The sequence below is a fragment of the Netta rufina genome (genome assembly GCF_964035555.1).
Source record: "Netta rufina genome assembly, chromosome: 27".
Taxonomy (NCBI): domain Eukaryota; kingdom Metazoa; phylum Chordata; class Aves; order Anseriformes; family Anatidae; genus Netta; species Netta rufina.
The window spans coordinates 5114138-5137242 of record NC_140151.1 but is presented as its reverse complement, the minus strand read 5'-3'; the positions used below and the strand labels follow the sequence as shown (position 1 = coordinate 5137242).

Sequence of the window (23105 nt, the reverse complement as noted above, 5' to 3'; positions counted from 1 at the left end):
AAACAGATACCCACCTTGAATGCAAAGCCCTTCGGTGCAATTCTCAGACTCTTGACTCAAGCCCTCGCAGTATTTTCCCCCGTTTCGAGGAGGCGGTGCGATACATTCCCGAACTCTCAAATGCTCGCACTCTGGGCTGCACACAGACCACTCACTCCACACCTCCCAGTTTCCATCCACTGTATGGAAAGGGGAAAAAAAGCAAACATTGTCATTGCTTATCAGACTGGTGGAATTCAGAGTTCCTACAAAGAAAATTTGTATCTCTCCTCAGGTCGCACCAAGTAAAACACAGAGTCGGATACCATGTAAGATGTGAAGTTAAAATTCTTCATTAGAATGTACCACCTCACATGTGCAATGTGAAAGCTTTTAAAATACACCAATGTACAATGTCCTGCAAATATAGGCCATTAAAAACTGCAGGAGGAAACATTTTCTTTGCCACATAGCTATTAGCTTCTAAAGTTTCAATGCAAATTCTACCTTAAACCAGGTTGATGTAGAGAGGCCACACATTAGTGTACCAGAAAATGAGGCTGACGTTTACAAAAAACACCCTAGCTGGCCTTGCAGACCTCTGGCTAAAGCTCTGAGCAAGACGATGGATCAATACGTTGCTTTGCTGACTGATATACAGCTGCCTCTGACCCTGTCCCAGATGAGAAGAGATTCCACAGTCTCATGTATAAAAACCCCAATTCCAAAATCAGGTAAGGGAGGTTTTGTTCACTTGTGAGGATGCAAATATTTCCAATTTCCTTTTTGCCCTCAGTGGGCTTTTCAAAGCACAATTGTCTACCAGACATTTCAGACAGAAAGAGGTCTCCCCTAAGTGTGACGGTCAAAGTTACTCCATAGTGGACTGTGCATATCTCACCGGGGCAAAGAGAAGTGCAGGTAATTTTCTGCACTGACATTCCTTCACAAAAAGCACCTCCGTTGAGTGGAGCAGGGTTAGTACAGGTCCGTGATCGCTTCTGCCAGCCCCGACCACACCGCGCGTTACAGTTTGACCACTCGGTCCACGATGACCAGCCTCCGTTAACTGCAAAGCACAAACGTGTTAGTGGTTGCAGGAGGTGCTCTAAGATACAGTAAGCAACAGATCTGTTCACATCACTTAACACCAAAATTTTGCTTTTGAATGATGTTCTACAGGTAAATTCCAAGCTGAACTAGGAGCCACTGCCACCTACAAAGCATCAGGACACAACTACATGAAGGCCATGGTGTCAAAGAACACAAACGCTTGTTTTGGAGGAGTACTACGCTAAGAGGCACAGTCACTCATGGGAAGACTCAGAGGAGAAGGTAAAAGCAAGTACATTAATTCTCTTAAAGCATGCTTTGTTTAAATCATGAACAAGACTTTTATTATTTTTAAAAGGATTATTTAGGAATGCTCTGTCTCTACCAATAAAACTTCCCATGCAGTAATAAACAGGGAGAGCAACAGGGGGGTGGTAATAAAGGAATGGTTCTGCTCTTTTTTGCTTTGCTGTGATTCACCAGGCAATGCCTGTACACTGCAGAACCCCAGTTAAGGAAGCCCTTTAAGTACCTCCCTAGGCATGTGTTTAAGGGTTTCCTGATACAGGCATAAGTTATTTGTATGGTTTATTTTATAATTCGATCTTACTAATATCTGGAGCAAGGATTGTTAGCACTGACATAGCTTCTAGAAGCTTTCATCACAAACAAGAAGCTCATAACTCTAACCCCTGTAACAACAGGCATGATCTCAGCCTTGAGCAACAGAGCTAAAATTCATCATAACAGGAATGAGGTTAGCCATTTGATTTAGAACCAGTTGTATGGTACAAACAGAACTTCAGGCAGAAAAAGCACGCACATCTAAGCTTTTCCATAATTATCACATTTTCACCAACCATAAACCACAACTGTCGCAGACATGCTCCTTCTCTTGGCAACAATGTTGGCAGCCATGCAGGTATAGTTCCCAGAGTCAGACAGACGTGCCTGTCGAATGATCAGGTTGTGGTCTGCTCTGGTGTCAATGTTCTCGTCCAGGTTGGAATCGATGGGCTCTTCATTCTTCAGCCATTCCACCTGGAGAGGGGGAGAAGACAAGAACGTGACATAGGAAAAGGAAAAATGGAAACAGGAAGTCTGCAAAATTGTTTTTCAGTGATGCCACTCTGATCTTTATAATAAACATTAAGATAAGAATCAAGCTAGGATGGGATTCCCAACAAGGCGGATATTCACAAACTCAAGAAAGAAACTAATCCTATTCTGAAGAGCCTGGAACCTCATTAGCAAAGAGGCACCAAATGAAATGCTAAAATAGGAAATATTAAAAGAACTATAAATGGCAACAAGCTGGTTCCGAGTTGCAAGAATGTGGATTATAAAGAAAATGTTACATTTGTACTACTGGGAAAAAGGAAGGGAAGGGAAGAAAATGGAGACTAGCAGTCCAAGTGAATGTCAACTAAGGAATTAACAATTTTATTTTATTTTACTTAAATTCAGGGGAGGGAGGTATGGGCTAGGAACTTAGAATGATTTTTATTCTAAGATAAAAAATCTGACAAGAGAGAGTAGGAAGTGTTTAAATATATTACTCTTTATATACAGCCCTTCACATGTTCAAACCATTGGACAATGATCAGTTAAGCTTTGTGATACACAGGGTTAATACAGGGTACTATTAACTTAATGTTTTTGAGAGAAACAGAAGGATGAAATCACTTGCTCAACACTGCACACAGTGGACGACCTGTCATCATAACAGATTCTCATTTTAAATAAACATTATTAAAATAGAAGGCCATTAGTATTTGTTGTCAAGGTACATAAATACTGTGAAATGCTATCTATAATATATTTCAACACATCTCATATCAACCAGCATATTTCTGAGTAGACCCAGGAATTATCTGCAAGGCATTTCACCACTTGAAACATTTAAACAAAATATTTAAAGCATGGTAAGCTGCTGCTACAGAACTGAAAAATTAAAAATAGAAGCAGAATCTATTAGAAGTCTGAACAAATGTGACTCATTTTAATAGCTTTTCTAGACCTGAAGGAGGTATGGCTGTACTCTGAAGTCAAATACCCTTCTCATCTCAGTTCTGATGAATAACCTCATTTGGGAACCTGTGGAAGGACCTGTAACTTCGTGGTAATGAGCTTATGGATTTGCTAGCTACAGGCATTCATTAGCACACTGTTCTGCGCAGATGGTCTGCGATTTGTAGATTTTCCAGTTTATAAACAAATCTGCAAAAGCTGACCATCAAAGCCAATTAGAATTCATGCCAGACAGCAGGTTCCCCTTCCAGTAGCATCAGTCATTTTGGTTAGCTGGGGACAGAAGGTGTGGGACTGACATATCTGTTGCTTCTCACATCTCTGCACCACGGCAGTCAGCTGGGAACCTACCTTAAAAAAGAATTGGGGTTTGTGGCATTGCTACCTCACCGGGTGACTCTGGGAGTAAATACAGTGATTATTTTACGCATCTGTTACAAGGGGCTCTAGATGAATACGAAATGCATTACATTTTATACAGAAAGTAGACTTTAGCTCAATATACTCTTTTCTCAACCTGCGATTAACCAAAAATAACAAAACCAAAGATCATCATCAAAGGTTCCATTAAGCATTTAAGACATCTGTCTTTATTTCTGCATTAAAGCTTTGATACAGCGCTGGGTTTCGTTGCTGTTGTTTTCTCTTTTGATGTGTTTTTGTCTCAAATAGTATTAAACAATCTCCCTCACAAAAGTTTTCCATTCCTAGAAGCACCCTAGGAGATGTCACAGCTAGCACTGGTGCTCGGCTCCTTTCCTTCCCCAGGCTAAGTGCTGTGACAGGCACTGTACTGGCAGCAGATGGCCAGCCGCCGCTCCGGAGCAGCAGACAAATGACCTTACCAAATCCCCTAATGCCGAACTCTTCCCTTAATAATATCTGTTTGAACGTATTCACGCAGTTGTATTGCATTTCTCTTTGGTCTGAGTACGATGGGCACGATCAAGTCATCCACCTACTGCTGCAGAGCTTCCCTTTTGGAGGGAACTGCAGTACTGTCAGAGGGGATACACGCATGTAATTTTGCATTTTGACTCTCATCAGATCAGGGCCTTTTGTAGGGCAGGAAGGCTCCAGGTCCCGATTACTGTTACACTCCCACTTTGGCACCTCGAGCTGTTTTTCCTCTAGATAGCTGTTCCAGGAGGGAGTGCATCCTGCTCTGTTCTTCACTGCATGTAGGACTGCGAGGCATGGTGAATGAAAAATGTTTACATTAATGCAAAGCATTTAAAAGAATGATGTTCGCTATGAAGGGAGAACATTAAACAGACGGAACATAAATGTGAAAGCAATCAAAAGATGATTTGTAAATGAGGGCATGCATTGCTTTTTGCTTCTTATCTGGAGGCTCGATGACACTGAATACGCTTTAATTCCAGCCTCCTCCTCACTAGAAGATGACTGCTTCAACCTCACCAGATGAATGTTTTCAAAGACAGAAAACTAAGATGAATTTAAAGGAAAAAATGATAAATTTGAAGTGAGCATGATGACAGAAGGTCATTGGTATTTGCCGTGGTGCAACCTTTGGAGAATTTCAGCACACACATACACAACCAACACAAAACAACCAAGCAAAATAAAGGCAACAAAGAAACTGGCTGTGTCTCCACATAAAATGAGGCATGTGGTCTGAGCTGCCAACTTGTCATCTCTGAAGAATAGACTCAAAACTCATTAGCATTTAACTTCACTTGCTTTATCATCACTGGAGGTCATAAAGTTGCTTGTAACACACTGAAATACATTTCTATTTAAGAATTAGTCTGTCTGAGGATCTTAAATGTTTTATCTTGAACTAGACCTAAAATGGCTGTCTATAACTGCAGTAAGTTTATAAAAAGAGATCTTTTTTTCTGAAATAAAATCTGCTCAGAATTCAAATACTGCCATCAATTTCTAACAAAGGCTAATCACGTAATGATCTACAAAAGAAATGCAGGGGCAGATATGGATTAACTCAGCTACTACGTATTGGGTGGCAGCAGACGAATTAGCGTAATCATAAATTTGTTCCAATTACAGAAAGCAATTATCAAAGGCAAGCTTACAGCATTATCAAAATGAAATCAGCTAAATACACCATATCCTAGGTAGATTAAGATGAGAGTTAGCAAACTCTTTAATTATTTCTTTATTTCTTGAAAAATTAAGTTTATCCATCTCATCCATATTTCCGTCTACTATACACAACATCAAAACCCCCGCCAGCTGCACCATGACTGCCCTTTGAGTTGTGTAGGTGATGGGAGTCTCCCTGTGCAACTCCAGTAACGTATGTACATCATCTTTATTTTTATGTGTCCATACAGATAATATGGACATGCCTCTTCCATACAGCGAGTCCAAACACGTTGGGGAATTGCAAATATCCATGAGAATATTGGCGGAAGCAGGACCACAGCTGAGTTAAAAAAACAGAGGAAGGTGCTGGTGGAGGTTGCTCACTTCCTTCGAAATCTGCCCATTGTAGGGGCTACAGCTGTATGCCCCAAAACCTCAGCTCCTTTTGAGCATGACAGCAATATCACTGGGAGCATTTTATTTCACTTTGACGGGCATTGTGTTAGGCCTTTGCACAGACATCACCTGTGAAATTCAGGGAGAAAAGATGACCAACCCCAGATAGGAAGTAACGTTCTTGTGGCTAAGCTTCACAATTCCCTTGCCAAATTTGAGAGGGATGCTGTACAACTTTTACAATTCCTGTAAAAAATCCCATAAGAAGACATCTTAAGAATATTCTTATTTACAGTAACAGAAATTACTTGGTGTTTTTGTTGTTGGTGGTGGTTTAATACCAAACTTAATATTTAAACCATGAAGACAAGACAGTATATCGGACAGTTACGGGCCTTAAAAGATCTTGTACCTTAAGGGTTCTTCATCAGTCGCTGTAATTTAAACATCCCAAGAGCTAGCTGGCTGCCCATGGCTATATTTGCTATTCTTTTTAGGGTGTCTTGTTTGAGAATATTAAGAGTTTAACACCCAACAGGAGCAATACCACTCAGCCATCTTTTGGGCACACATGATAATTTTATAGGTCAGAAGACAAAAGGCCCTGGTATTCCTGCTTTTAGATTATACTGTCCTGCCCTTTAAACACATCTGACTTTCTCATGTGGTCAATAACCTGAGTACACATATATCAGAGATAATATAGTTAGAATGTCAGCTCCTCTTGAAGAAAGAATCAATTGCTTTCTGTATGCAAGATAAACACTTCATGATTTTAAGATGGGAAAGGTCAACACCTGACTTATGGCAGCACAAATGTTTCTTATATAGTAGTCAAGTTTACAGATTTTAAATACCCTCTCTCAGATGGAGAAAACAGTAAACAGATCCTTAACCTTTCTTTATACATCCTTAGCTTTCCTTTAAGCCAATACCACTGTTCAGCACATTCCTGAAAAACAGTTTTTGCATCTTTCAGATAAAAATGTTTTATCAGTCCTGGATCTGCTTGATATTTTAAATGTAAGCACAGCAGACTAGCATTTATAAAGTCTGGTACAGAATGCAATAAGTAAGCAGGTACATTGCTGCTCATGAGATTGCAGATAATTACACTAAACACAATTTTCGTCTCTACTATCTTATGTTTCCCCTGCACTGAGGCAGAAACTGTCTTTCCATGAACCAGACAAAAGCTGATATAACCTAATAATATATATTATCCTAAACCACTCTGAGTATGAAGCTGTTAAATATTTCTATTTATGTCAAAGCTGGATATAAAGAGCACCAGAAAATGGGTTAGAGGGGCAGAAAACAACATAAGAGAAACGCATCTCTGTGCACAGACTATTTAAAGAAAATGTAACAAAATAATCAGGAATGGAGGTGCCTTTTTATGTCTGTCCTTTGTCAGGAATGTTTGACAGATCTATCATCTGGCTTTGAAATAAACAATCCTCCCCCACAAACTCCACTAGGGAGGAATAAAATTTGGGCATGAAATTTTGAGCTAACAGAACGAAGCTATCCAAAGTGGCCAAAAGTCATTAAAACAGGACTCAGAGACACTTCTCCAGATCTTTGTTCATACTCTGCTGTAAGGACAACTGCTGAGCAGCGAACATAAACTCGAAGTTGATTCCGATACCGTTTTTGCTGTGTCCTATTAAGGTATTTAAGCAATTCAATATAAATAATACAGAAGACATCTCTGAGAGAGTTGTTAGCTCCCTAAGAACAAAAGGAACACTGTCAATATATACAAAAGAACTAGGCAATACTCTGTCTTCCCCTTGAAAATCAACCTTTTCATTAAAAAAGAAGGAAAAAAGGCAGAGCTGAGAACATCTAAAATCAAAATATCTAATGCCTATCTGAAAGCTTTTCTTTAATTGGAGAATAAAACTGTGAAGGAAGGATAATTGCTTTTCTCCAAATAAATTTCCTTTAATAAAGAACACTTGCAGTAGGTTCTCCCCCTCGTGCAGGTACGGCAGGCTTCTGCCACTTTCTCTACCGACTCTACAGCAAGCCTAGGGAGATTTTATCAGTAGGCTAACGTTAGCTTTTGTGAATATTCCCCCCACAGTAATCAGTTCAGGCCTCAAGCTAGAAAAAATTCTTTCTACCTTATCATAGATTTAAGTCTCATATTCCCAAATCTTTAAAAGATTAAAGATTTATTATTTAAAAGATTAAAAGCCTTATTAAAAATGGCTTTGCAGTGACCTAGTGTTTTATGGAAGGAAGCAAGATACATTCCCTTCAAGACTGAGCTAGACCTGGCACGAAATTTGTATTTCTAGAAGTGCCAATGTCTAGCTTGAGAAACCTTCCCTGCTGTTACAGTTAGGATGGATGTATAGGTGGGGCAGGTGCTCCAATTACAGTGATGAATTAAGATGGCAGCATATCTTTGTTACAGTTTTATTTTGCTTTCCACCCCAACGCTCAGAACAAATACACACGAGAAGCCTCCCATCAGCATAAGTCATCGTGGGAGATTAATAATAAACAAAAGCCAGTTTGCTAGACCCAAACCATTCACATCTACCTTTGTGATCACACAGCTATTTTATCAACATGATCAAAAAGCATTAATCTTCCTTGCAAGGAGCCTATTGCTAGCAACACAAAGGAAGCAGGTCAACTGTACCTGCTGCATTTCTTAAAATTAATCCACTGAGGGAATATTGTTACTGAATCGTTTAATCACAGTCATACTGTTCTGGTAAGCATATTTTTCCTTCGTTAGATTGAATCTATAATCTCATTGCAAAAATCTGACGCATTGATTAACTCATAAATCAGTTTGCACTCTCGTTGGCCGTACTGTGGAAGCAGCACAGCACAGGACCCTTCTCTTTGAAGAGATGCGCTCGGTTGTTGCAAGAAATACCTGAAAATTCAACTGCTGCATGCTGCTAATGCACATTTTTTTTTCTTAGTGGTTCATTTGATGCAGCACGTATCTAGTGTAAGCCTCAAATAGCAGGGGAAGCCAAGAGAAATGATATTCTGTCAGGTAGTTTCTATACCGCTGCTGTCTTCTCTTCTGTAACTCATACTCTGAGCAAGGTCTGGTTTACAATGAAGAAAGTATTTTTCTTTGTGTGCTTTAAAATCCCTACCAAGAATTGATATTGCTGAATAAGGAAGAAGGGCAAGAAGGCTAATGTGGTAGGGGGAGGTGTGAGTAGAAAAAGAATTTCATATATGCTCTTGAATAGGTATAAGGGGGAAGATAACAGCTTTCATGTACGTCTCTATTTGTAATTCTAAAGAGGAAGGTGAGCAATAGGTTGACTCAGACAAGCTATTTTAAAACACTGTTAGAAAGATACATCTGCTAAATGTACCATTGCTAATGGTACGTTGTCTGATGGGTAAAAATATAATCAGGTCCCCCAATACATTTATTTCTTATTGTTGGAGGAATAAATCCTAACATGAATTGGAATGCCATTTTTGTTTTAACCACCGTGCAAAAATTATGAATGAATCGGCATTAATAAACCCCAAATTTTTCCTTTTCTAGATGACACGGAATCTAAGGATATATAGTAATTCACAGATCTTGTTTTAAAAGTATGCTACAGAAAGTGTGTGTTTCTCAATATGGTGAAACAGGACGGGCAGAAAGAAACGAGGAGCTAACACTCTGGTGCCACCAGCGACGTTTTGTTTCTCAGTGCGGAGACATTTGGAAAGTAATAGCATGTGCAGTTGACACTGAAAAAACATTTTTAGATAAGATTATTGGAAATTTTGTTCACAGTGTTTTGCTAACACAGCATCCCAATAGGCAGCATCACATTTATACCAAGTTCTTGGAGATAAGAAAATCATCACAGAAAGCTTATAGTAATTGAAAACAAAGGGTACAAATAAAGAAATCTCTTCTCTTGCACTTTTATCTGGTTTTGATCAAATATCGCTGCATGTCGTTAAAAAAAACACAACACAGTAGTATCCCTACCCATGCTTCAGATTGTTTTTCTCAAGAAAACTTAGAATAAAGGTCTGTCTTTGCAAACCAAATGCCAGCAGCATTGCTCAGATAGCAAACTACTAAGAAGTGTGAATACGAGCCTGACTAGAGCTACAGTCTCTGCTATTTGCTTTCCAGAACCATACCTGAGATTAGTTGCATCTCTAAGCAAAATGGGTCTAAATTTAACTGAAAAATATCACTGATGAGACCAAAATTACAGTATCAAATCAATATTAGGAACTACTAAGCCTATTAATCTTAAAATGAAATGAATGAATGAATAAGTGAAAATGGAAAATGAGTCAAACTTAACCAGAACCGACAGTTTGGTTTTATAGATCATCATTTTTAGATGATTCAGGAAAGAGCTTTCAGAATCAACACAGAAAAATGCATTCACAATGTCACTTACATGGAAATAATTATTTTAGTACTAACCCTTCACAAAATTATTCTCTCCAGCTACTTAGTTTCTTTTGTCGAATGAATCAATGAATTCAACAGTAAAACCTGAGCAATGCAGATGGAACAGTGACCATCTCTAACTGTGTTCAGAGATGTGACTGGAATTGCTTCACCCTCAGTGTAAATGCTGACAGCACTCACATGCTTTTGGTGGATATTCATATTCCCATCTTGCAGGCAGGCAATACTCACTGAGCATTACACTGAGAGGAACTCTTAGAACTTCAGGTATTCATGTCTGAATCTAACTACTCACACCGGACAGCTTCTCACTTTGCCATTTATCCTGAAGGAGGTTAACTTCAGCTCTGCACATTTACTATTAGTCAATTACTGAATTGTTACCTCTCCCACAGTCTCATTTGAGATAACCACAGATTACTTCATTTCCATTTGTTTTACTTTGATTTTTATTTTTTTTAAAGCAGTATTTTTGATAATTTCTCTACCATTACCTTGAGCTCGTTAACAAGTAAATTTATTCCAGTGACCGTCCAGCCTGCAGCCACGGTTCAGAAACAAGAGTGTTTGCTCTAGCATCCTGTAGCACCAGAATAAATGTTCCAAGACTACACACAATAAATTACATCCCTTTGATTGGCTGTGTGGTCTCCTTATCTTGATTACCACAGCAACTTCTGTACTCCTGTACATTACAGCAAACAAGGCTATAATTTTACTGTTCTCAAGAGTTACAGTGAATCACGAATGCGTAATGTTGTTCTTCTTTGTAAGTATTCAGATATGATAATTTCAAGAACGAAGCTGAGATATTACTAACAGAAACATCCATTTTATCCATGAGTGAATCATCCTTCTCTACACACAGAAAAAAAAAAAAGGTATTTAAACTCAAAATCTGTCTCTACATTTGAAGAAATACAGTTTTTAGTTCACAAATATGCAACACTTACACTGTGTCACTAAATGCAGTTGAGCAGATTTGCAACAGGAATAACTTACTGCTTTCTCTTGGAACACTGTTTGCAATTTAAAAATGTACAGATTTATGTTCAGAGAGGCAAAACATTCCCTAAATCTGTGATGTTTCAGCATTTCAGTTTCATGGTACTTCAATGACATTTATTCCAGATTATAAAACAATCAGCACAAGTATATTGCATCAAAGAATCCGAAGAGAGAACCCTTGCTACCTCAAACATAAAAGGCACAATGTAAAAAGAAATGCAAATACAAAGTGCAATACCAAATGTGGCTGCTACTCTGAAGTTGGAAAACACCCCGATTTAGGTAGCTACCAGGGGTTGTTTTCTTGTATTTGGAACAACCTTTTCACCTCTGAAAGAGCATAATGTGATTTATTTATTTATTTATTTATTTATTTTTAAGCTATGTAAAATTTCCCTTTCTGGGGAAAAAGGGAAGGAATCCATCTATACGACGGTAGACTTTTATCTTAGCAGCTTCTGTTTGTGTTGCTGAGTGGAGCTCCCAATGACTACAGTAGCACAGAACATCAAATAATCATTAGGTCATTCTGCTTTCCTTTGGTCTCACTGGGACATGCATCAAGGTTAGTCCAATTGCATTGTAACTACACACACACATACATACACGTGACTATACAGAGAGAAAGGAAAATATACAATTGCATTATGACTACATTCTGTGTGGTTTGGTGTGTGTGCTAGTGAGAAGATTCAGGAAACAGAATTGTTTGAAAGTATTCAATTAGACCATGATTTGACAGGAACAGGAAAGTCCTAAAAAAAATTGCAACAAATCCTGAACATAAGGGCTTGTACACATCTCTCTTGCTTGTGGAAGAAGACAGCTTAAAAGTGATCAACGTATTTGGGGATTCCTTATTTTGAGAGGGAGACATGGAGAAGCTTCCTTAGATGTAAAACTAAAACCCAGTTGTACAGAAGTCACAGAAATAGAAAGGAAGAGCAAGAACAGCATCAAAGGCAGTTAACAGACTAAGATAAAAACACTGTGAACACATGGGTAACAACAGTTCAGCACAAGATACTCACTTTCTAGCAGATGATATTTGAATCTGCAGTGAAACGTAGTAGAAATGGGAACACTTGACTCCACAGACATCTCGCCTTTTCCCTTCTCGCCTCCCCCTTCTCGATTAGAGCACTAGTCACAATTGACAGTAAACCAGCTGCTCCTGTTATGATTTTGAGAGTGCAATTTACCAAAATGGGCCCTAACGTAAGAGGATCGAAAATGGCTAATGCAGTCTGTTTTATTTCACACAAGCTGTACCCAAACTGAATTTTGTCCTGGTGAGCAGCAGTGCTTGCCCAGAACCCACACTCAGCCTAGAACCAAGCCCTAGCAGGCTCTTACCTCCTTTATTTATCTATTTTGCCTCAACTTAAACTGTACCGTGTATTCCTGACAATTTGAATGGATTTGGCAGGAAAGGAAAGGAAAATGGAAAGGAAAAAGGAACCTAGCAATTCTAAAACAAGTTTTCTTTGGGGCTTTGAAGAGGTCTTACGTAATTTCTGTCTACGTGAGGCAAATAAACTGCCAGTCAGGGGGTAATATAGCCTTCTACCGAACAGATTTGATCCTTCTGCTCACAGACCTGTGCTTTCAGCATTCAAGTTCAGAAGTCTGAATCCCACTGGAAGGGGAATAAAAGCAGCTGTACATGAAAGTGTTGTGTAGAAGCGCTATATGCTCCTCACGGACTCAGAAATACATCAGGTTTGTCATACTATAAAGGCGTAAGTATCAGGAGAAGATTGCCAAACATGCTGAGGATGTAACCTGTGGGCATCAGGGACAGAGAAAACAAACCAGACCTCTAGGCACACGCACTGCCTAGCAAATAACCGCGGCATCATTCCTCCTGCTGGCTGAACAGTGACCGGGACAGATAACGCCTCCGACTGTGCTGTTCTGTCAAAATATGCACCGAGGTTTCCTACTCCTTGTATAGGTCTCTTTCACCCAATTTTATCATTTATAATTGTAACATAATGATAAAGGCTTGTAACTTATCTTTTCATGTTCAAGCATTCAAACTGAGGACGTTCTGGAAATAGTACCAGAAAAACACAACCACTGCAAACCGATGTAGGTAAACAGACAAGCCCAGAGCAATGTCTTTATAAAAAGGAATCATCTATTTAGAGGAACCAGGAAGTTCTCTCACTATTTTCCCCTACATTTTAGCAATCCTGTTCAGAAGTCTTTTGCTTCAGCATTTCCATTTCATGACCCCTGCCTGCAGCTCCTGGGTGGGCTGACATACTTAGAACAAGACAAACCTCGGAAGTGGAAAAAAAACACAATGTTTTCTCCTGCAGGAAAACACAGTGCACAATTCACTTGCTCGCATGAAATCCAGTACATACACTCATTTTGGACAGTTATGAGAGCCTTTGGAGACTGGCAGGCCTTCTATGATGAGCAACAACACTGAACACACGAAAAATGCTCAGGTTCTCCCTGCAAGAAGCCAGTTAGAAATTCCTCTTGTGACTCAAATACTCAAAAAGCATTAGTTTATCTGCCCATGTCACTTTGTTAACACTAATGTTTATAACAATACAAGACAGTCAAAGTCTTAAAACCCTTTTTTTTTTATATGCAGGGGCTGGGAAGCCCGCTCTGTGTGACTCACGCAACGCACCTGGCTGACCTTGTTTGCTCATTCAGGTATGCTTTAAGTGGGGTGTTTATTTGCTAGTCAGCTGTCTGGAGTGGAAACAAGGACAAACATTAGAGGCAAGGACAGGACAAACATTAGAAAAAAAAGTACTGAATTGACAGTGTGAGCTCCCCGTAACATTTCAAGAGCTTGCAATGTTCAAGAAGGAGCATCCAAAATCACACCCATTACAATGTTAAATAGCTTAGCAGCAACATCTTTAAAAATGGGATCATAACAAAGCATAAAGAAAAAATGCACACTCACCATAAACTCCGGCTGCACAACCAGACATCCCGATGTATATAACTGGCTGTGTTGCCTCGAAATTTATACAGCTAACAAAAAAGATTTCTATCTCTGTAATATATTTAAAAGGCTACCAGTACTAGGCAAAACCATTTTTTTTTTATTCCCCACTTATACAGAATAACTGAAATCTAGGGCTTTTTATTTTAGCATATTGAGCAATAGCATTAAAGTGGTTCTTACAAGCACTGATAATCAGAAGCCTTTTTTGCTTTGAAAACTGTTCTTTGTTTGAACCTCTACAGAGTATGACTCCAGGCTCTGTACTCTGCGTATTACAACGGCTGTTGTAATACCTAAATCCATGATCTAGGTTAAAGAATAATGATAATAAAAAAATATGTTGAGGGCATTGAAGATGAAGTGCTTCAGGGAAAAAAAAATCCACAACAAAAAAAAACACCAGAAGGATAACATGGAAGCCTTTCTCTCAAAGAGGTGGGATGATGAAGGGCAAGGAACGAACACTAGACTTGACCAAAGATGAAACAGCATATAAAATAAACAAAACCTTGATTCTGTTTTTGTGGTGTTCAGGCTTGTGCGAAACACAGTCAAAGGCTTAAACAAAAGGCTTTAATTGAGCAGATGTTTTATAGAATATAGAGGGCCTACATATTATTGTGTAAGATGGTGATGTCCTGAACACAATCAGTCCAGACCAGCATGTCATGTATTATCCACAATAACTGCACATTTTTCCATCTCTACTGGATGTGAAAGTACGAAAAATGATAAGGATGAAGCAGCTAAAAGCCTCAACTGAGCAGGGCACATTTTGTCTGCGTGTGTTTGCGTGCAACAGAGAATTTTAAAACGCAGAGCAAATAAAATTGGTGCAGACATTACTAGAATAATTAAACTGAGCAATCATGAGTAAGCTGCTGCATGGTTTCAGTGACACAGAATCAACATTTAGAGGTTGCTGTGTCTCATTTGGTAGGGTATGTTGAGAACTGATAAAAGGACGTTAAAGGGAAGGTAAAGAGTCTTCAACAGATTTTACGTTCTAAGTAGGTTCAGAACTGCTTTGGCCACAGAAGCAGCCATTTGGTTTTATTTGCATAGTAACTGCTGCTTTAATCTGTGGCACTTCTTCACCACGTGCAGTGTTGGATAGTGTCTAATAAAAGAATCTAAGTTCCTTCTGATTGTTGGAGGAGTAGCAGACAAAGAATAAAAGCAGTAACGATGTGTGGTCCTGCGAGAAATGTCTATTTTCCCCAGCCACATGAGTAATTGCTCCTCACTTTGCAAGTGGTTCTGTAGTTAACAGAGCCTTGTCTCCCCAAAGACAGTCCTAGACATCTGAGTCTAAAAATGATGATCTGTTCAAGGATTCACATGATGTGGCCTGACTCTGGAAATATAGTAAGGGTAATTTGTAGGATGCTAAAGCCTAGGCATATGTGCTACTAACCAACTGCTGAGAAACAGTCAGAAGGGCTGAAATGTTGAAACCTACTTGTCATAACTAGCATCAAGAATTAAGAATTTGCATAATTCCGTCATAATTCCAAAGAAAAAGGAATTCTTTCAATGTTTTAAATGTAAACGTGTAATTTTGTCACGTCTAAGTTAACCACTAAATTTCTTAAAATCCTAAAATTATGGGAAATGGTAAGAAAGTTGGCTGCAGTAGATGCTTAAGTAAAACCAGTTTTTAAGAAGAGCTCAGTTTTAGATAAATTATCATTGAGACGTATTGCACACACCGAGCTCAGTCTTCAAAGTGAAACAGATTTGATGTAAAATGAAACACGCTTATTGTATTTGTAACTAATGTACCTTAAAAGTAAAGCAAATATTGATATTTCAGACACAAGACTCAAGATCTATAACAAACTCTATAAAATGCATGCTGTTCACATTTAGTAATCATACTCTGTTCTATATAACTAGAAACAAGATTCATTGAAGACTATAATTCACCAGCCTTTTTTGCCAGTGTTTTACTACAATACCATTATCCTGCCATATTACATTTTACAGTATGTGTGCAAGTCCCATAAATACACCAGCCTATGCAAAATAGGCAGTAATGACTCTCGCTGCTTTCGGAATACTTGCTGCTTTTGAATTTTATGTGAGTTTCATATTTTGTTGATGTGTTTGCAATGGGATATGTACTGCCCAGAAGAGAAATTATTTTACATTTTCATTAAAAGCTTTAGCGGTAAATAAACCATCAGAACTCATGCAGATATTCACTGAAACATCTACAGCAGTCCATTAAGGTGTCAAAATCTATGTTAACCATTTGAAAAAGTAGCTGGATGCAGCACATTTAAGCCTTGAATATATAGATATGGGTATGAATGATCAAGATATTTTAGAGTATTACACAAACCTCTGCAGAGCTCTCAAGGCAAGTTTACACTCATCAATAATGGCTCAGTACAACAGCTGCCCTTTTATTACAAAAAAGTCTATTCAGACAGTAGGTGTGGAAAGATCTGCAAGTTGCTACTAATGCTCAAATTATGAGCTATTCAGAGACTTAGTCTCGGGAAGTATTTATTTATAATAAAGGAGATTTAGAATAAATCTTAAGGTCAACTTCTGCTCAGATTTACTTCAATAGTGTTCCCCGTCAGGTATTTCTAGCTGGGACTTGGCTCCCCTGAGCTAATACCATTTTCAGCACAAAGCTGCAGGTCTCACGCTTGGCAGCAGCAGTCCTGTAGCATTGCTCCAGCAAAGCTGAGCAGAATTCAGTAAGCTAAAGGTTTTTAGTTTTGTTTTTATTTATTTGAAAGCCTGAGGGTTAGAAATACTAATCTCTAATATCATGGCTTATGTGTCTCTTCAATACAAAAGGCCTGACGTTTGTAAGAAACAGTATAAATCTGCAGTAACTACAAAAGATGATAGAATTTATTAAATCCACCACAGGCCAACTGCGTGTACTTCAGTGGCAGTTTCCAAAAGGTGCTGCACTTGAGCACGAACAGGAGGATCAGTTTTATGCCCATCTTCAAGTTCAGTCATACCAAATTCACATCAAGCACAGGTCTCAAGGACACAATGCGATCTCCTGATGGTTAATTTCAATACAGAATATCAAAGTTTGCTATCCAATTAAAGAAACATAAAGAACCACCTGATTAGCAAGCTCACTGAATTAAACAGGAACAAGCTACAACAGCCTGAGAACTGCAGGGCCCTTCTGTCACCGACGGAAGATTCATTACGAATGTGCTCCCAATGTATCACAACACCTGTCCAAAGTATCAAAAGGATTTTAAAACCAGTTGTCGAACAAATTACTAGCTAAAAAAGCAAGCACTTTTTTTGCTCCCATATCCAAATAATATTTATTTATTTATTTTTACTTGCTGAAGCACTTAATAGCATAAAACATTCAGAACAGAGATCAGCCTAAACTTAGCCAAACGCATACTGACCAAATCTTTTCCTGGCTACAGTTCGGGACTGGGTTGGCACAGAGTGCAACGTCACGACTATCAAGAATCAGACAGTTTGAAGGAATTACCGTCAATGAACGAGGGAGGATGCTGTAATTTATTCTGTTTGCTGACTGTTGCAAACCACCCGGATCTATTAGATTGATTCCGGACACTGCACCCAAACTGGTGCAGAACTGCACAAAAGGACAGCATCAAGTTGTCCACATTCTTCATTGTTTCACTTTTCAAGTAAATGAACGCATCACTGAGAGGCTCTGACTCCAGTGCTCAGTATGTTCTTAAAATTAGTAAAAAGAAAAATATCCTTTGGCAAGAGACCAAGGAAACAGTAAGGCATGACTAGGGTTACCAACCTGCCAGCTTTATGGATATGAAATCTTACCCAAGTTGCTTTAATACCGTCAAGGTAATAGGTATGATCAGCACTATATCACGTTAATAGCGTGACTGTAATACAGAGAAAATAGCAGTACAACAATGAATTTCTTGAGGATGAGGGGTTAATACCCATTAAAGAAACTTGCAGCTTGCACCTCTGTTGCTTTGCACTTTGTGTATTGATTTAAAGCTCAGGTTTGTAAAAACAGAACAATGGGGTTTAGGGCCTCAGATGTATTTAACTCCTTTATATTTGTGAACATGCATGCAAAGGGTTACAGATTCTTTCTTAAAGAATGTGGCAACATCTCAAACTTGCATTACTGAACTGTAAATGACATCAAGTGCAAAATCCCACTTTACTTTCCTAGTCCTGCATGCTGAACCTGTTGAATGTTGTTTTAGCCCCACAGGGGCCAGCTGTATGCTGAAGGGGAACAAAAGGAAAAAGACCTCAAAGAGTTTATGCTTTAAAGAAGAATTATTTAAGCTGAGAAGGAGGAGAAAGTATTGAACAGAACCAAGAAGAGACTGAAAATGCTAACGCTCAATATACAGAAAGAGCAGCAACCATGTCAAATGCAGCAAAAGGATCTATCTAAAAACGACTAAAAGTAAAGGTTAGCTGAGCAGACAGGGAAAGAATATGTCAGGAAATTCACTTGAGAAGATGTATAGGAGAGGAAACAAAAGGCCTTATTATACGTTGTACTCTGTAAAACAGAGCACTGCTTAAAAGCCACTGGAATTATATGAACAGAAAGCAAAATCAGTGTGCATCACTTGTTGACAGAACTGCACGTACAGCTCTGGCTTCAGCATATTGCTGTTTGAGAGATCCCAAGATGGACTGCACAACTGTCTCCTGATGAACCGTTTTCCAGGATTGAGATGAATGAAGAGAAAATACTTGAGAACTTGGGGAAGGGGGAAAAGGAATGAAAAATCAGGATAGACAAATGAAGGCACCATGTAACACCTTCTCTCTTTTAAAATGGGCTTCCCCTTCTGTTATTATTAGGTTTTCCTCTTCTGCTTCATTCCTTTCTCCCTCTTTCTTTGAAAACAATATCCTAGCTAAGTTATTTAGAGGCTGCTGGCTGACAGGTGCTAAATGATTCCTTCTTTTCCAAAACCCAGCATGTTGAGGCTGTCAATCTTCCTAGACGTTGCAGACTATCTCTGGAATACTTGAACTCTACTGTCATTGCATCTCATGCATAATTTCTCCATTTCTTGCATTCATTTCAATTGGCTCGGGGTAAGGAGGCATCTTAATGCCAGTTCTGTTGCTGTTCACACTTGAAGCATCTGTTTTGCCAACATCACCTTGCAATTAGTGCCTTCCTGCACACCCATTAATTTCTTGCCTTCTTCTGAGTTTACAGTTATCAGAGGGGTAAACAGAGTGGGCACAAATGTGAAAATGCCCAAAGTTCACACTTTGTCAGCCCTGCATGTCAAATCCACTGACTGCGAAGTTAGTTGGGCTCAGGGTGGGGAAGCAGCATAATCTGGTAGCAGATACCGTCACGCCCAGGAATTCAGGAGTAACTGGTGAGCAGACAAACTGAGCAACACACCCCACAGACTTACCTTTGAACTGACACAGCATGGCCAGGACAACCCCCCTCGTGGTTTTTCTACTGCTTTTGCAACCAAATTTGAGGCCTATTGTAACTTCATTTTTCCACTTAAACCTTTCGTTTGCATTTTTGACCTAAGCTACACCTCATTTGCTCTAGTTAGTTTTTGTTTCACATTTCCAAGGCTGAACTGCAGCCACTTCCAAGCTCCACACAGGACTCGAGAGTCTTTGCTACAGCTGAATGCAGAGAGTATTTTATGCGAGGCTGTAAGCTAAGGACGCGCTCTAAAAACATCTGAAACCAGTGCAATACTTCCTTGGTGCGAGACAAGGGAGTGCAGCATGAGTAACTGCTGGGTGTTCCTAGGAATAGTGCAAAGGAGTAAAATTAACGTTCACAACAATAAGTGAAAAAACACATAGAGAGTAAAGCAGTGTGCAACAGATAAAACATAAAACATACCAGTATGATGAGCACGATACTGTAATAATGATGCATTTTTAATAGCTGCAGAGGCTGCTCATACATGGGGCTGACTCTAGGAGAAGAGTCTGTGAATCTCTCTCTTATATTTTAGAGACAAACCGATGGGCCCTGAGCTCACAGAGCCTGGCAGGGAGCCATGCACTTGCCCAAGGTGCCGCAGTGACTGAACAGACACGGATCTCGGCTAGGATAAACTGCTCTGCACCATGCCCAGTGTCTGACTGGTAGGCTGCAGGAAAGCTTTCTAACAGCTGAAGTTTGTGAGTGAAGGGAGGAGGACGCAGAAGGACAGCTACTGGTTAGTCAGACCAGCAGATAATGCAGCTTAAAGAAACACAGCATGCCTTCATGGATTCAGCAGACAGTTTATCCAGCTCCTGCACTATACCAGAACTGCCTCACTGCATACACTCTGAGCTAAATGAAGCCCCTATTGCACACAATTAATAAACATATCTATGGGGAGAATCTGTTGTGGGGATTGGAAGCCAGAACTGTCTCTTCTGTAGGCCAACTCCGCATCAATTGTGAAAGAAATGGCTCTGGTCCCATCAAGCTCGTGCCAGCAGAGATTCTGTTATATTTAAATCAACATTTGCCGCAGCAGGGGATTATCAGATGCTCTACTTAAAATGACGGATTTTCTTTTTTGTTTTGATGTTTAACTCATAAAAAAATGAATTTATTTGGGTTGGGTGCTGATGCCTGCAAGCACAGCTGCTCACCAGCTCTGTTTTGCTTGCCATGCAAATGCACAAGAAGAAGATTTAAAACCCTTTTACAATATGGCTAGTGTCAGGGTTTACGTTTTCTGATTCTCTTACTGCTGTGGCAATGCACACAGAAAGTTCCCCACACTCAGCAACCTCCCAAAGCAAAGATCTGCAGAATTTTCTTACGTTCCTCTCTTTACAGGAACAAACTTCGGAGATGAGAAACCTGAAAAAGGCAGCAGAGGCAGGAACACAGGGCGGAACACAGGGGGCTCAGTCCTGGCCCTACACACAAGCTGAAAAGCAGCACGCTAGGAGCAGACCAGCCGAGCTCCAAAGAGCAGTTTGTGGATGTGGTACTCCCACATTGAGAGGCAGGTGCCTATCCTGCCTGTTCTTACGGCTGCAGAATAAAAAATGGTTCAGTAATTTGCTAATGCTACCTGAACTATTTGCAAGGGTAAAACAGTATCTCAGTTACTCAATTCTCTCAGCTGCTGTTGCCACATGAGGATTTATTAGTAGTAAAAACCAGGCACATTTAATAGCATTTCATGCACAGGAGATCGACTTTGGGTCTATGAAGACCGTAATCAAATTCTTGGAAAGAGGATGCAGATTTAGAGAGATGCTTCTTCTATGTCTCTTACTTAAGACCCAGCTGACACAAGCTACTAAAATTTGCTGCTAAATGAGTCAAGACAGTACAGCGCATTTCAAAGCAGCATTAAAATCAGCGCTTGCCTCAGCAGGATTTGGTGCTCTTGATTCATGCCTGTGTAAAATTAAAGCTGAATTAGAACACCGCAGTTCTTTATTTGTAATCCTCCTTGATTGTTTGCTTTCACTAATATGTTATTCAGCTTAAAGACTATTTACTAAAAGTGAACTGTGTGAGCATGCAGAGCATTGACAATGGTACATTAGCTTCCATTATTTGTAAATTAATTTATACGAGTCAAATTTTAAGCCATCTACAGTTTGGATACTTTAAAACTATGGATCCAAACCTTTAATCCATATTCTCTTAACTGCTTTTATATATGCTGTGTGCAGAAATTAAGACAAATAAGCAAACTTAATCCAGATATTTTTGTTGCTACCTCTTCATGACATTTGGTCTCGATCACTGTATGATCACCCTGTCATCCCTGCCATCTCACCCCCAAAATAAAGAAAAACAAAGATTAGCACTAAGAGGTGCCATTGGCAGAGGTGCTGACTGTGATGACATCTCAGGAATTGTCAGATGCGGACCCCCAACGCTGCTGCTCACTTTCTCTTGCACAAAAGCACAGAAAGGGGTTGCCACTGATGGCACATAATGGCATAAACACAGCTGGGGAACGCAGGCAGTACCAAGTACCTCTGCCCACTAAGGACTATGCTGAGATCCACTAAAACAGTTTTAAAAAAAGGAAGTACCAGTCATGGTTAAAGTCACTGAGGTAAAAATATTTGAGGAATGACTAGCAATGCAGACAGGAATAGTGGGAAAGAACAGCTCTCCTTCCCAGTGCTTCCTAGGAAACTGTCAGCTGTCACCACCAACGCCCCTGCTTTCCATTTCTTCTAGGACTAATGGCTTCGGATTTTTAGGATTAAGCATGGTGTAGGAGATTTGTATAAAGAACATTTACTTTTAATATTTCTGTCCTTAGGTTTAACAAGTCTTCAACACCTTTAAGCTGCAGAAAAACAATTCCAGAGATGAAGATTTATATTGTTGATAATGGGGCAGGCTCACATAAATAATTGAGCTGAACTTGAATCTCATTCCAGTTGTAAAGGAGCTGCCTCTTATTGAACTGCATTGCATGATTAGAGGTTTGACTACATCATTCATTCATAGCCATTGTCAGAAATAAATCGCTAGATTAACTTGTGACTACGGCAAGCACAGGAAATGTGTGCTCTTTGGGAAAATAATGTGCCTGCACTTCTGCACTTGATGGAATAGAATAATCAGAATCTTCTCTAAGGGATTCAGATAGATATTGGTGACACAAATGGGGCATGAATCTCCTATCCATTCTGGTTTCAGTTTGCATTTCCAGGTCCATGCAGAGTATGGATTAAAAAAACAAAACAAACAAAAAAGCAATGCCACAATTAGCATCTATTTTGCATCTAATGAAACAAGCACAAGCTTCACCTACCATTGCTTTCAAGCCTTACGTTTTAATCTAGGGCTTCATCCAAACTCTAAAGAAATAAATTCTTGTTTAAAAGACATTGATTTGTTGCCAGCCCTGGGTTTTGCAATGTTCTACACATCTTGGTACCCACATGCACAGACATAACAATTATTGAGCAAGACTTACAGGCTATCTCAGTTATTTCTCATCCACTTATTTAAGAGGTCAGGTCTTTCTTAACTTGAATATACCAAAAGAGTTTATAACCTCGAGCTTACTGCCACAGACCATAATCATTATTTATTTGAGTCTGATACCCAGTTTCTAAAGACACTGAATTATTTTCAGTAGACTGTTTGCCTTGATGAGCACAGAATTAGGCTTGCATGCTGAGCCTTTATGTGAAATTTTACTGTCCACAACAAGGTAT

General features: G+C 39.4%; 1 protein-coding gene across 1 annotated transcript in view; it reads right to left on the bottom strand.

Moving 5' to 3' along the window:
- The window catches only part of UNC5D (unc-5 netrin receptor D), a gene marked incomplete at both ends in the record, with an annotated part of 127239 nt that overhangs the window by 29010 nt on the left and 75124 nt on the right, over positions 1-23105 (bottom strand). The window contains 3 exons of the mRNA XM_084302359.1: positions 15-179; positions 881-1048; positions 1893-2073. Coding sequence (XP_084158485.1) covers positions 15-179; positions 881-1048; positions 1893-2073 — 514 coding nt within the window. The remainder of the gene's footprint in view (positions 1-14; positions 180-880; positions 1049-1892; positions 2074-23105) is intronic.